A 13,557-nucleotide genomic window follows, 5' to 3' on the forward strand; every position below is an offset into this window, starting at 1 on the left:
CTTTAATATATCCACATAAATTGTACATCCTCATGAAGCCATCTATTTTGTGAAGTGCACCAGTCCCTACTGCAGCAAAGCATCCCCACAACATGATGCTGCCACCCCCATGCTTCACGGTTGGGATGGTATTCTTCAGCTTGCAAGCCTCCCCTTTAACCTCCAAACATAACGATGGTCATTATGGCCAAACAGTTCTATTTTTTGTTTCATCAGACCAGCAGACATTTCTCCAAAAATTACGATCTTTGTCCCCATGTGCGATTGCAAACGGTAGTCTGGCACTTATGGCGGTTTTGGAGCAGTGGCTTCTTCCTTGCTGAGCGGCCTTTCAGGTTATGTCGATATATGACTCGTTTTACTGTGGATATAGATACTTTTGTACCCTTTTCCTCCAGCATCTTCACAAGGTCCTTCGCTGTTGTTCTGGGATCGACTTGCACTTTTCGCACCAAAGTACATTCATCTCTATGAGACAGGGCTTCCTGAGTGGTATGACGGCTTTGTGGTCTCATGGTGTTTATACTTGCATACTATTGTTTGTACAGATGAACGTGGTACCTTCAGGCATTTGGAAATTGCTCCCATGGATGAACCAGACTTGGAGGTCTACATTTGTTTTCTTCTTCTGAGGTCTTGGCTGATTTCTTTTGATTTAACCATGATGTCAAGCAAAGAGGCACTGAGTTTGAAGGTAGGCCTTGAAATACATCCACAGGTACACCTCCAATTGACTCAAATGACGTCAATTAGCCTATCAGAAGATTCTAAAGCCATGACATAATTTTCTGGAATTTTCCAAGCTGAAATAATCTGTCTGTAAACAATTGTTGGAAAAATGACTTGTCATGCACAAAGTAGACTTCCTTACCGACTTGCCAAAATTATAGTTTGTTAACAAGAAATCTGTGGAGTGGTTGAAAAACTAGTTTTAATGACTCCAACCTAAGTGTATGTAAACTCCCGACTTCAACTGTACCTACATAAACTCAGCAAAAAAAGAAACAGCCCTTTTTCAGGACCTTGTATTTCAAAGATAATTCGTAAAAATCCAAATAACTTCACAAATGTTCACTGTAAAGGGTTTAAACATGTTTTCCCATGCTTGTTCAATGAACCATAAACAATTAATGAACATGCACCTGTGGAACGGTTGTTAAGACACTAACAGTTTACAAACGGTAGGCAATTAAGGTCACAGTTATGAAAACGTAGGACACTAAAGAGGCCTTTCTACTGACTGAAAAACACCAAAAGAAAGATGCCCTGGTTATCTGTGTGAACGAGCCTTAGGCATGCTGCAAGGAGGCATGAGGACTGCAGATGTGGCCAGAGCAATAAATTGAAATGTCCGTACTGTGAGATGCCTAAGACAACGCTACCGGAAGACAGGATGGACAGCTGATCGTCCTCACAGTGGCAGACCACGTGTAACACCTGCACAGGATCGGTACATCCGAACATGGCAACAACAACTGCCCGAGTTACACCAGGAACGCACAGTCCCTCCCATCAGTGCTCAGACTGTCCGCAACAGGCTGAGAGAGGCTGGACTGAGGGCTTTGTCGGCCTGTTGTAAGACTGGCAAAAAGTGCTCTTCACTGACGAGTCGCAGTTTTGTCTCACCAGGGGTGGTGGTCGGATTCGCGTTTATTCTTTGAAGGAATGAGCGTTACACCGAGGCCTGTACTCTGGAGAGGGTCCGCCATGGTCTGGGGCGGTGTCACAGCATCATCGGACTGAGCTTATTGTCATTGCAGGCAATCTCAACGCTGTGCGTTACAGGGAAGACATCCTCCCTCATGTGGTACCCTTCCTGCATGCTCATCCTGACATGACCCTCCAGCATGACAATGCCACCAGCCATACTGCTCGTTCTGTGCGTGATTCCCTGCAAGACAGGAATGTCAGTGTTCTGCCATAGCCAGCGAAGAGCCCGGATCTCAATCCCATTGAGCACGTCTGGGACCTGTTAGATCGGAGGGTGATGGCTAGGGCCTTCCCCCCAGAAATGTCTGGGAACTTGCAGGTGCCTTGGTAGAAGGGTAAGGTAACATCTCACAGCAAGAACTGGCAAATCTGGTGCAGTCCGTGAGGAGGAGATGCACTGCAGTACTTAATGCAGCTGGTGGCCACACCAGATACGGACTGTTACTTTAGATTTTGATCCCCCCTTTGTTAAGGTACACATTATTCAATTTATGTTAGTAACACGTCTGTGGAACTTGTTCAGTTTGTCTCAGTTGTTGAATCTTATGTTTATTCAAATATATACACGTTAAGTTTCTGAAAATAAACGCAGTTGACAGTGAGAGGACGTTTCTTTTTTTGCTGAGTTTACATACTGCTTTTTTTGTACTGCATGTATGTACTAAACAGCATTTGCACTACACTTCAACTAAACACGTACTCTACAAAGAGTTCGGCATGTAGCGTTTTATACTGAAAAAAATTACAACTCAACAGCCTGAACAAAAATCTCTCTCCAATGCATCAATACTATGTCTAAATCTGTCCTGCTAAAATGGAGCAGAATTAATTAATCTATGGCTTAGCCAGTGGTTTCCAAACAAGCAGAGCTAATCCCGAAGGAAAACATGTGCAGAATACTCTAGACTACTCTATATACATGGATCCACAGGAGGATGATATAATACCAACCGCTTCAAGGAGGAAACACTAGACTTCAATTGCTATTAGTGTCATGTTTTTTCCATTATTTTCATCATGAAGAGACTGGTTAGAAGATGACGTTTATAGGAAACACAGACTAGGTACTTAATGTCTCTGCATGAGTCTACAGTTTCTCCTAACTTCGTCAAAAACAGCTTGAATTCTTAGAGTAAATCAATGCTCTTTCACAAGCAGTGCCTTTAAGCGTGCCATAACCAACCAGTCAGCATCTTCATAGAGTTGCTGTTGTTGCCCCTTGAGAGCTAAAACAGCAGTTAACCTGTGAGACTACAGCAACCCCTCTTTTTCAAAGTCAGCCAGTCAAGTATAGGGCTACCCTCTCTTGCTATAGGCTAGTAATGCAGCCCCCCCCAATATCTCCCAGTATGCACAGAATGGTTCCATTGAAGCCTGTTTACAGTGAGCAGTAAGCAGCATATTGTTAGCACCCTATTCCCTATGTAGTGCACTACTTGGGACCAGGGCTAATAGTGCACTATATAGGGAATAGGGTGCCATTTGGGACATGTCCCATGTGTGAATGAATCAGACCTGGGTGCTCTCATCGTGGAAGCCCTCCAGAAAGCTCTCCAGCAGTTCGTCAGCGTTGTCGATCCTCTCAGCATACTCTCCTACGATCCAGATCATGGCTGCCCGCGCCTCCGGCTCATCCAGGGAGTCCAGGTTCTCACACAGCGTGGCGATCACACTCTCATACCTGGGAACAGACAATGGTTAGGAACTAATGACTCAATACCAAGTCATTGTCCACACACAGACGGAAAAACATTTTCAAATGGGAAATAGGTTTGCAGTCTTTTTTTTCTTCTAATTTTACCATATTTATCAACTGTTGTCAGTTGAATATAAAATGTTATCGACTCTGCAGCATTCCTCGAGAATGGTATTAGCATAAATGCCAACACAGCATCTGAACAGGATGTGCTGGAGCAGTAATGCGAGCCAAGGGCAAGGCAATAGAATCTGTTCATGCTGTTGCATACACAAAGAAACATTTCACAGGCTTTGAATCTTCACTTCACTAAATTATAGGACTTTTTTTTGTTTAACTCTGTGCCCCTGTATTTACATGACTGCACATAATAAAATATTTTGTGGGCTTTCTTGCGAGCACAATTACTAAACTTCATGCTGGATGAACCGTTATTTTCTGCATCACTTTTTGCTGGAGGAGAAAGAAAGAGGAAAAAAAGGGAACATAATGTCTTTACAATAAATTACGATGATTCACTACCCAACACCTAAAAAGACCAAGAAAAGAGAGTTACCAAACAGTTATCCATTTCCTGGCATAAATAAAATGTCGGAATATACAGCAACAGCTAACAAACTTAATTACAGAGTAATGCAGGTTCAATGAGTGACTCGTGGCTGTGACGTCATGTTCAGTAAACAGCAGTCCAGTAAGTTAAGTAGGTGCAGGGCGACATGGACTGGGTTTCAAGTGGGTAAGAGGTTTGTCTGTCTATGTGGCACATGGATCAAGCCTACTGAGCCTTGATAGAGTAGGAGTCAGGCTCTGCCTGGGGCTGCCTGGGCATTGTCAGGGGCAAGGATTCAGCGCTACGCACTGCGGACTGACACCTTGCATATCTATGAGTGAGAGAGGATAGAGGAGTCTTCATTCGGCCCAAAAGCTCATTTTCATGCCTTTCACGATGAAAGCCAAGCAGAAAACCCGCTGTCAGAGTAATGAGCTTTCTCGCTACCTCTCAGGCCAAGATGTGATCTTGGTGGCAGTGAGCCGGAACAGACAGGGCTCCAGTGTGTGTGAGTGCGGCTATGTGCGAGTAGAAATGCATTTGCTAGCGCTAGTACGCTATGCTTGTCTTAAGTGACAACAGGAGAGACCATAGACCATTTTAACAAGCATGGCAATCTCTGCTGAGGTGTAATACAACCTCTGTATGACTCATTGAATATCAATCTCCCTCAAAATTGTCCATGGCTGCTTTAGTCCATCGCTATACTTCTGGTTGCCTTAAACACTGATGAGATTGCCTGTCAGATCTCAACAGTCTATCTTGATGGTTGGAATGGTTTCCCAGTAAAAATCTTGCACAGAAAAATAACACTACCCTACTTCCATCTGTAAGTGCTGGTTAGACTCCTTCACTGATTAACTCAGTTGTGATATACGCAGTGCCTCTTCCATCCGTCATTCATTTCGCCTTATAATTGTGAAACGATTTGAGGATCCATTCATAGGAAAACCAAACATTAACTGGGTTATAAGGATTGCGAGCCATATGGGCCCGGATCAAAAGTAGCATACTATATATTGAATTGGGTGCCATTTGGGATGCAACACTGTGTAATAACCAGGCCTGGACCTGACCATCAACAGGTGACCTACTTGTTTGGGTACTTGCGGAAGATGTCCTTGATGACCACGATGGCCTCCTGCACCACATAGTTGACCTTGGTCTGGATGAGGTCCAGTAGGGTGCTCACACAGCGCTCTGCTGATTGCTGACAGACAGACAGATGCTGTCAGCCAAACACAGAGCAGGCCAGAGAGACCCTACCAAAATCGGCATTATTCAGGCTTTCAATATTTATGGTGACAGTCATCTGGCTTGGTCATCACAAGCATGAAAAAGCCCCAACATTTCACAGACATATATACTGCACATGCTGCACAGTAAACCCATGACACACATTCATTAGGCTGGCAGTAAAACAGTACAGTTAACATGAGGGTTTGCTGTATAGGACTTTAAAACTATGTATATGACCTGTGTACAGTCGTGGCCAAAAGTTGAGAAATACAAATATTAATTTCCAAAGTTTGCTGCTTCAGTGTCTGTAGATATTGTCAGATGTTACTATGGAATACTGAAGTATAATTACAAGCATTTCATGAGTGTCAAAGGCTTTTATTGACAATTACATGAAGTTAAGGCAAAGAGTCAATATTTGCAGTGTTGACCCTTCTTTTTCAAGAACTCTGCAATCCGCCCTGGCATGCTGTCAATTCAATTCTGGCCACATCCTGACTGATGGCAGCCCATTCTTGGATAATCAATGCTTGGAGTTTGTCAGAATTTGCAGGGTTTTGTTTGTCCACCCGCCTCTTGAGGATTGACCACAAGTTCTCAATGGGATTAAGGTATGTGGAGTTTCCTTGCCATGGACCCAAAATATTGATGTTTTGTTCCCCAAGCCACTTAGCTATCACTTTTTCCTTATGGCAAGGTGCTCCACCATGCTCCACCAAGGTGCTCCTCCATCAAACTGTTCCTGGATGGTTGGGAGAAGTTGTTCTCGGAGGATGTGTTGGTACCATTCTTTATTCATGGCTGTGTTCTTAGGTCAAAATTGTGAGTGAGCCCACTCCTTTGGCTGAGAAGCAACCCCACACATGAATGGTCTCAGGATGCTTTACTGTTGGCATGACACAAGACTGATGGTAGCGCTCACCTTGTCTTCTCAGGACAAGCTTCTTTCCGGATGCTCTAAACAATCGGAAAGGGGATTCATCAGAGAAAATGACTTTACCCCAGTCCTCAGCAGTCCCTGTACCTTTTGCAGAATATCAGTCTGTCCCTGATGTTTTTCCTGGAGAGAAGTGGCTTCTTTGATGCCCTTCTTGACACCAGGTCATCCTCCAAAAATCTTCGCCTCACTGTGCATGCAGATGCACTCACACCTGCCTGCTACCAGGAGACGCTCCTGGCGCTTGCTGGACTTTCTTGGGCGACCTGAAGCCTTCTTCACAACAATTTAACCGCTCTCCTTGAAGTCCTTGATGATCCGATAAATGCTTGAATTATGTGCAATCTTACTGGCAGCAATATCCTTGCCTGTGAAGCCCTTTCTGTGCAAAGCAATGATGACGGCACATGTTTCCATGCAGGTAACCATGGTTGACAGAGGAAGAACAATGATTCCAAGCACCACCCTCCTATTGAAGCTTCCAGTCTGCTTTTCAAATTCAATCCGCATGACAGAGTGATCTTCAGCCTTGTCCTTATCAACACTCACACCTGTGTTAACAAGAGAATCACTAACATGATGTCAGCTGGACCTTTTGTGGCAGGGCTGAAATGTTTTTTGGAGATTCAATTAATTTGCATGGTAAAGAAAGACTTTGCAATTAATTGCAATTCATCTGATCACTCTTCATAACATTCTGGAGTATATGCAAATTGCCATCACACAAACTGACTGAAAATTAATATTTGTATCATTCTCAAAACTTTTGGTGATGACTGCATCTCCTTTCCCTCTCTCACCTCCACTTTGATGGCACAGCGGCCGATGGCTCGGACTGCCTTCCGCACAAAGTCCACATCCACCTCAGTGGCATACTCCTTCAGCTCTGCCAGCACCTAAAAAAAACCCACCAGCATGTGGTCACTGATACTGGCTTTCATCTTGTCTAGGAATCACATTACTGCTTGTCCATGTTACTTCCCAAAATATTACTTATTTAAAAATAAAAAAAATGATGGCTTCTAAAGGTTCTAACTGTAACAGTAGAGTGTGTGTGGGTCACCTGGGCGATGTTGGCTTGAGATGCCAGGCGGATCATGATGTCCAGTTTCTCCAGCTTGACGTAGATGGGGTCGTTGTACTTCACAAAGAACACCTTCATCTCATGCTTCAGAATCTCTGGGCTGCACAGAGAAAAAGGTATGATTGCCATCAACAGAACATTTATTTGTCAGTTCAATAACGGTGGAATTAGCAGAATACAGCCAACACATCCAAATTATTTAATGTGCCGAGGAATCACTGGTAACATCCCAAATGGCACTCTATTCCATAAATAGTGCACTACCTTGGACCAGGGCCCAGGACAAAATATGTGCACTATATAGGGCAGGGTGCTCCAGCCCTGTTCCTGGAGAGCTACTGTCCTATAGGTTTTCATTCCAAACCTTATTTAGCGCACCTGATTCTAATAGTTGGTTGATAAGCAGAATCAGGTTAGTTACAACTGGAGTTGAAGTGAAAACCTACAGGAGGGTAGCTCTCCAGGAACAGGGTTGGAGAGCCCTGATATAGGGACGAGAGTGCTATTAGGACAGGCACACACACTGAATATCTGTATTAAGCTGCGACACTCATTTCTGTTGGTAGTCCCTTTATCCCTCCTACCGTTTCTGTACGATGAGGTTGATGTTCCTCAGGGCCACGTACTGCAGCTCGGGCTCTGCAGACAGCAGGGTGACCAGGGGCGGGGCCAGCTTCTTCAGCAGGGTGCCATAGTAGTCCAGGTCCTTAGGAAGCATCTCCATGAACTTCATCAGCACCTTGACAGCCGACAGCACCACCGCAGAGTTGGCATGGGACAGACGAGGGGTCACCCGCTCACAGATACTAGAGAATGAGAGAGGGAGGGGAGGACAGAGATGAGACGAATACAAATAGAGGGGAGGAGAGAGTGGGGAAATGTACACTTAATATACAGCAGATGGACATGGACACTGACAGGGAGAATCAGTGTGTCAGATAAAGCAATAAACTAGGAGGCATCCGGTGCTTTCTGACCTCTGGGACTCGCGGTCATCGCGAGGGGTGTAGTTGGCCAGGCAGTCCAGAATGAAGATCTGACCCCACTCGGTGCACTCGTTGAGGGCCGTCAGCAGCTTGTTGATGGACTGGGGGTTCAGGTCCAGCAGGTTGCTGTTGGGGTGGGACTCTGCAATCTCAGACAGGGCTGCCACAGCATTTGCAACCACCTGAAAGAGAAGGAGAGGGCCAGAAAGTCAGCAAGTTAGAACTTGTTATCAGTATAAAAGACACCTGTCCACAACCTCAAACAGTCACTCTCCAAACTCCACTATGGCCAAGACCAAAGAGCTGTCAAAGGATACCAGAAACAAAATTGTAGACCTGCACCAGGCTGGGAAGACTGAATCTGCAATAGGTAAGCAGCTTGGCTTGAAGAAATCAACTGTGGGAGCAATTATTAGGAAATGGAAGATAACTGATAATATCCCTCGATCTGGGGCTCCACGCAAGATCTCACCCCGTGGGGTCAAAATGATCACAAGAACAGTGAGCAAAAATCCCAGAACCACACGGGGGGACCTAGTGAATGACCTACAGAGAGCTGGGACCAAAGTAACAAAGCCTACCATCAGTAACACACTACGCCGCCAGGGACTCAAATCCTGCAGTGCCAGACGTGTCCCCCTGCTTAAGCCAGTACATGTTCAGGCCCATCTGACGTTTGCTAGAGAGCATTTGGATGATCCAGAAGAAGATTGGGAGTGTCATATGGTCAGATGAAACCAAAATATAACTTTTTGGTAAAAACTCAACTCGTCGTGTTCGGAGGACAAAGAATGCTGAGTTGCATCCAAAGAACACCATACCTACTGTGAAGCATGGGGGTGGAAACATCATGCTTTGGGGCTGTTTTTCTGCAAAGGGACCAGGACGACTGATCCGTGTAAAGGAAAGAAATAACGGGGCCATGTATCGTGAGATTTTGAGTGAAAACCTCCTTCCATCAGCAAGGGCATTGAAGATGAAACGTGGCTGGGTCTTTCAGCATGACAATGATCTCAAACACACTGCCTGGCTACCCCAGGCCCCTGTGATCCACACCAGGACCCTCTTGTATCCACCCCAGGCTTCTGTCCTTGCACTAGTGAGGACAAATATCAGCAGAAGAGGGCAATGTCCTTCCTGCCCCCAAGACCTGCCTCAAAGTTCTGATCTGCTGATTCCAGAGAACTGGTATGCAACTCAAGAAACAGCAGCGGATTGACCGGACGCTGTTTACGGAGCTCACAATTCATCACAATCCTTGCCCCGGTGGGGCGAAGAGCAGAAGAGGGTGAGGTCCTTCTTGCCTGAGGCCTGCCTCAGAGAGTGCTGAGAGAGCTTGCGAGCAACTCTCAACAAGGAGCAGCAGCGGTGGATTGGGGAGATCAAAGACTTGCTTGAGAGACACCAGACTAACGTAGGTCCAGTTTGAGCTGGTGGGCAGCAGTAGCTTGGCCAAACGCTGTGTACTATCGCCCGACCCCTTCTTTGCATGTCCACTGTGTGACATTTGTAACTAATCTGTATTTCACTTGAATATGTGGCATGAATATATGCAATGCTTACAATTGTCTACTACAAAAGGGGCAGTTATACAGACACTCCTTTAATTGTTATGGTCCCCTCTAACTTCAAAATGTTAATTGTGAACTGAAATGAACTGAACCGTGTTTTAAGAGCTACTGCAAGTCACTCTGAATAAGAACGTATGCTAAATGACTTAATGTAACCTCTCATTCTTGAAAAGTAGGACTCTAACCCAAGGTCAGGTAGTCTAGCAGGCTGGTCACCCTGCCATGGGAGCCTCACCATAGGGTTGGAGTCAGAGATGAGGTCCTTGAGGGTGTCTAGGAAGCCTTGGTCCTCCACCAGCTGGGCGTTGATGTCATGGAGCTTGGCCACACACACAGCTGCAGTCTTCCTCACGTAGGGGTCCTCGTCCTTCAGACATTTCCTCAGAGGCTCACACAGGTACTCAGTGATCTTGTCCACGCGGATGCAGCCCATAGTACGCACAGCCAGGGCCCGGATCAGGGGGTTAGGGTCCTCACAGTCCTGAAGGGGGAGGAGAGTCTCTATGTTAGTTTTCACACACTGAGGAGTATTGAGATGTCACTACCAGTCCTCTAACTTAACAGACAGTGAGAAAACCTTTTAGAGCAATAGGTCAGTACTGTTTGTCAGGCCTGCCCTGGTTTTGTGCTTTACCTTGACGAAGGTGTTGACAGCCATGATGGCCATGTCGGGCTGGCTCTTGGCATAATTCATCAGGTACAGGTAGACTAGCTTCTTCAGCTCCAGGTTGTCAGTCTGCATGCAGTTCACCACATCTGGAAACAGGGCACTGGGGAGGGGGAGACATAGATCATGAGGGTCTATGAAATCAGCTACTAGTGAATTATAGGATCTCTATGTGGGACCAGAGTCAGGATGGGCATAACGATTGACCACATTCTCAGAGATGACACAGTGCCATCTGAGGGTGGCAATGGACAATGTTATAGCACATATTTAAAAAGTCCTGTGTGGCTCAGTCGGTAGAGCATGGCGCTTGCAACGCCAAGCGTCGTGGGTTCGATTCCCGCTGGGGCCACCCATATGTAAAAGTAGTGGCCCCAGCCGACTTGTAAGTCGCTTTGGACAAAAGCGTCTGCTAAATGGGATATATTATTATTATTATTATATTTTCACCATGGGTTTCTGACATATTCTAACAGGATTCACCTGACATCTTTCCCAACGGTCATGGAGGCAATGACCTTCTTCACAGCCTCCTTCTTCTTCTCCTTCTTATCGCTGTTCAGCTCAGCTTTCAGCTCAAATATCTCTCCTGCGCACACATGAAAACGGAACATAACAGATCGCAGAAGTGTGTGTACGTGGAGTAGTCATGCATAATGCAGCAGATCAAGACTGGTGTATATAACCAGTCACTGTAGGGTACCCTGCATATAACCAGTCACAACATGAACACATGTATTATTATTATTATAGAGATTCGGTTGACATAGAACTATTTAAACAGTTTGTGGTTGGGAGCCATTTTTTTTCTATAACATTTTCTAGGTCTCCCTGACTGATTACACAACATTTGGATTAGTGCCTAAAAACAAGTCATGACTCATGACTAATATGACAAGAGTAGCCTAAAGCTGAGCTCTGAATAAAGGTTAACAATAAATAGGCCAAATTGAAATTCACTTTTGAAAGTAATAAGTTATAAGACCTTTCTTTGTAGTGGTGAAATACTTGGAGTCCGTCATCTTGGATCCAAATTGTCGGTTCTCCTGCAAGGGAACAAGAGAGAAAGAAAAAGAGAAAAACAAGCACTGAAGAATTTTTTTCCTAAAAGGAGAGGGATCCACAAAGGAGAAAGGAAACTGTAAAAGTGCAAGTGTAGGCAAAATAGGAGGACGTTCTTTCTTCCATCACTTGGACACTTGGCTGTGATGTCTTTCTATGAAATAACACAATGGACAATGTGTGAAAACACATTGGTCGACTAAAAAACAGCACATACTCAATCAGCCAGCCTGACTGGTGGTGTCCTCTGGGGTCTACAGAACCTCAGTCTGCAGCCCTGCAGCGCACAGCACTATCCATTTCCTGTTGTTGAATTCCACTTTATCCTTTATGTGAAAGGTCTTCCCACAAAAACAAAAGAAACACTACTCTATACTAAAAAGCAACATTGAAAGTAGCAGGCTTCGAAAGTAAAAACACTGTGAAAACAAAAGCATTTGTCTCTTATTTCACTGAACCCCCCCCCAACTTTAGAACAATATGATGGGTTTTGGCAATATGTCTCACATGTTGATGCAATATGAATGGTGCTGTAGCAGTCAGTGCATTGACTCCATTTCATCCATCATCATTAACACCCAGTATTAATACTTTTTTCTGCACAAGGTAGCTCTATAGACATCAATGTAAAGTTAAACTGTATGAACAAGAAAATAAAATAAATGCCACTACTACAACCATGTTATCACACCCTGCTCCCACAGTGATAATGCAGAGCACGATGCCTGTTGAGAGGCCGTCTGGATGGGCAAAGAGAACAATGACAGGTGGAAGAAAAATGTTGCTGCCCACCTCCCTGTCACTGGCTGGACAAGTTTCTAAATTGCAGTGCTGTGTGGTGGTGGTTCATTTGACAGGACCCTCAAATTCCCTGGGACTAAAAGTCACTACTCTGAGATTAGATGTAGGTCAACCCCTGATAGAGTAATGTTAGCTAAAATGTTATAGTTTGAGGTGCATGAAAAAAATGTTTGTTACCTACATTCAAATGTGTAGGAACTGTGTTAGCACTGCATCATGACCACCAGATCTGTGGCCCTTTGGGAACAAATATATGAACTGAGTATGATCACAGTAAGGCCTAATTGCTGCGTTACGGCAATAACTGGCAGTCAACAGCCAGCTGTCATAATGCAAATGTTGCTTCAACACAGACTGCCTTTGCATCTAACGTTAGCATTAAGTCAGTTATTCACCAAAGATACAAGTTGCTGTAAATGAATCACTATTTTTTAAAGATTTAGTAAAGGAGCTGAAACTGACAAACAATGCGTGGCATTGACAGCTGTCAAAATCAAGCGTTTGACCGATTGTTATTAACTAACTAGGTTGCTAATAGTGTTAGCTAGATGGCACGCTAGCTGCTTAGCTACAAAAGATGCGAGTTTAATTACCCGGGGCCATAAGAACATATTGAAATACCCTGTAAATTAGCTCCTTATGTGGATAAGGTACAATGTTAAAAGCCCTGGCAAAATATGATCATCATAACTCACTAGTTACACATTTTCACACTTCCTCATTGTGATTACTAACATTAGCCAACATTCAGCTAGCTAACCAGACTGGTTAGCATTACCTCGGCTCTGCTCTCATTCACCTCAAAAGCTAATTTGTATCAAGACAAATGTAATGGCACAAATTTGATTTTAAACATAGTTATCTTTCTAACTTCAATTGATCACTCACGCATAATTGATTAGCCCACTCCATGTTTGTTTGCTGAATGAACCTGATGCTCAACGACTGTACAATTAGCTAGCTAGCTGATGCTCTGCAGTCTGGCAAAAGAAATGACCTTCTAATGTAGGGGCTTAAGGAAACATTTGCCGGGATAGTTAAGCTCTTAATCTATCCAACTATTTTCAAATCCAACTGCACAGAATTAACGTACCTACTGAAGTTCAAATTAGACACGACACAGAGTAAAACGGAACATAACATCGACAGACAGCTTACCGTGGCGAGGTGTGTTTAATTTGTCCTGGCTTCGTTCGTTCCCTCCCACTTGAAAATCGCCATCATATGTTGTTTTTTCACTTCCGACTTCCGTGA

General features: G+C 44.5%; 1 protein-coding gene across 4 annotated transcripts in view; it reads right to left on the reverse strand.

Moving 5' to 3' along the window:
- The window catches only part of LOC135542168 (AP-1 complex subunit beta-1), a 54,277-nt gene extending 40,720 nt beyond the window's left edge, over positions 1 to 13,557 (reverse strand). Inside the window, exons 1-11 of one of the 4 annotated variants that reach the window (XM_064968912.1) lie at positions 13,462 to 13,557; positions 11,426 to 11,486; positions 10,924 to 11,029; positions 10,408 to 10,543; positions 10,009 to 10,254; positions 8,194 to 8,384; positions 7,801 to 8,022; positions 7,196 to 7,316; positions 6,933 to 7,028; positions 5,051 to 5,166; positions 3,226 to 3,391 (exon numbers count right to left, since the gene is read on the reverse strand). In XM_064968912.1, the coding sequence (XP_064824984.1) occupies positions 3,226 to 3,391; positions 5,051 to 5,166; positions 6,933 to 7,028; positions 7,196 to 7,316; positions 7,801 to 8,022; positions 8,194 to 8,384; positions 10,009 to 10,254; positions 10,408 to 10,543; positions 10,924 to 11,029; positions 11,426 to 11,462 (1,437 nt within the window). In that variant the 5' untranslated portion in view covers positions 11,463 to 11,486; positions 13,462 to 13,557. Of the gene's footprint in view, positions 1 to 3,225; positions 3,392 to 5,050; positions 5,167 to 6,932; positions 7,029 to 7,195; positions 7,317 to 7,800; positions 8,023 to 8,193; positions 8,385 to 10,008; positions 10,255 to 10,407; positions 10,544 to 10,923; positions 11,030 to 11,425; positions 11,487 to 12,484; positions 12,935 to 13,191; positions 13,361 to 13,396; positions 13,422 to 13,461 lie in introns of those variants that run through there. The other 3 variants (XM_064968931.1, XM_064968901.1, XM_064968921.1) reach the window with 3 other exon arrangements.

Source organism: Oncorhynchus masou, chromosome 1 (genome assembly GCF_036934945.1).
Source record: "Oncorhynchus masou masou isolate Uvic2021 chromosome 1, UVic_Omas_1.1, whole genome shotgun sequence".
Classification (NCBI taxonomy): domain Eukaryota; kingdom Metazoa; phylum Chordata; class Actinopteri; order Salmoniformes; family Salmonidae; genus Oncorhynchus; species Oncorhynchus masou.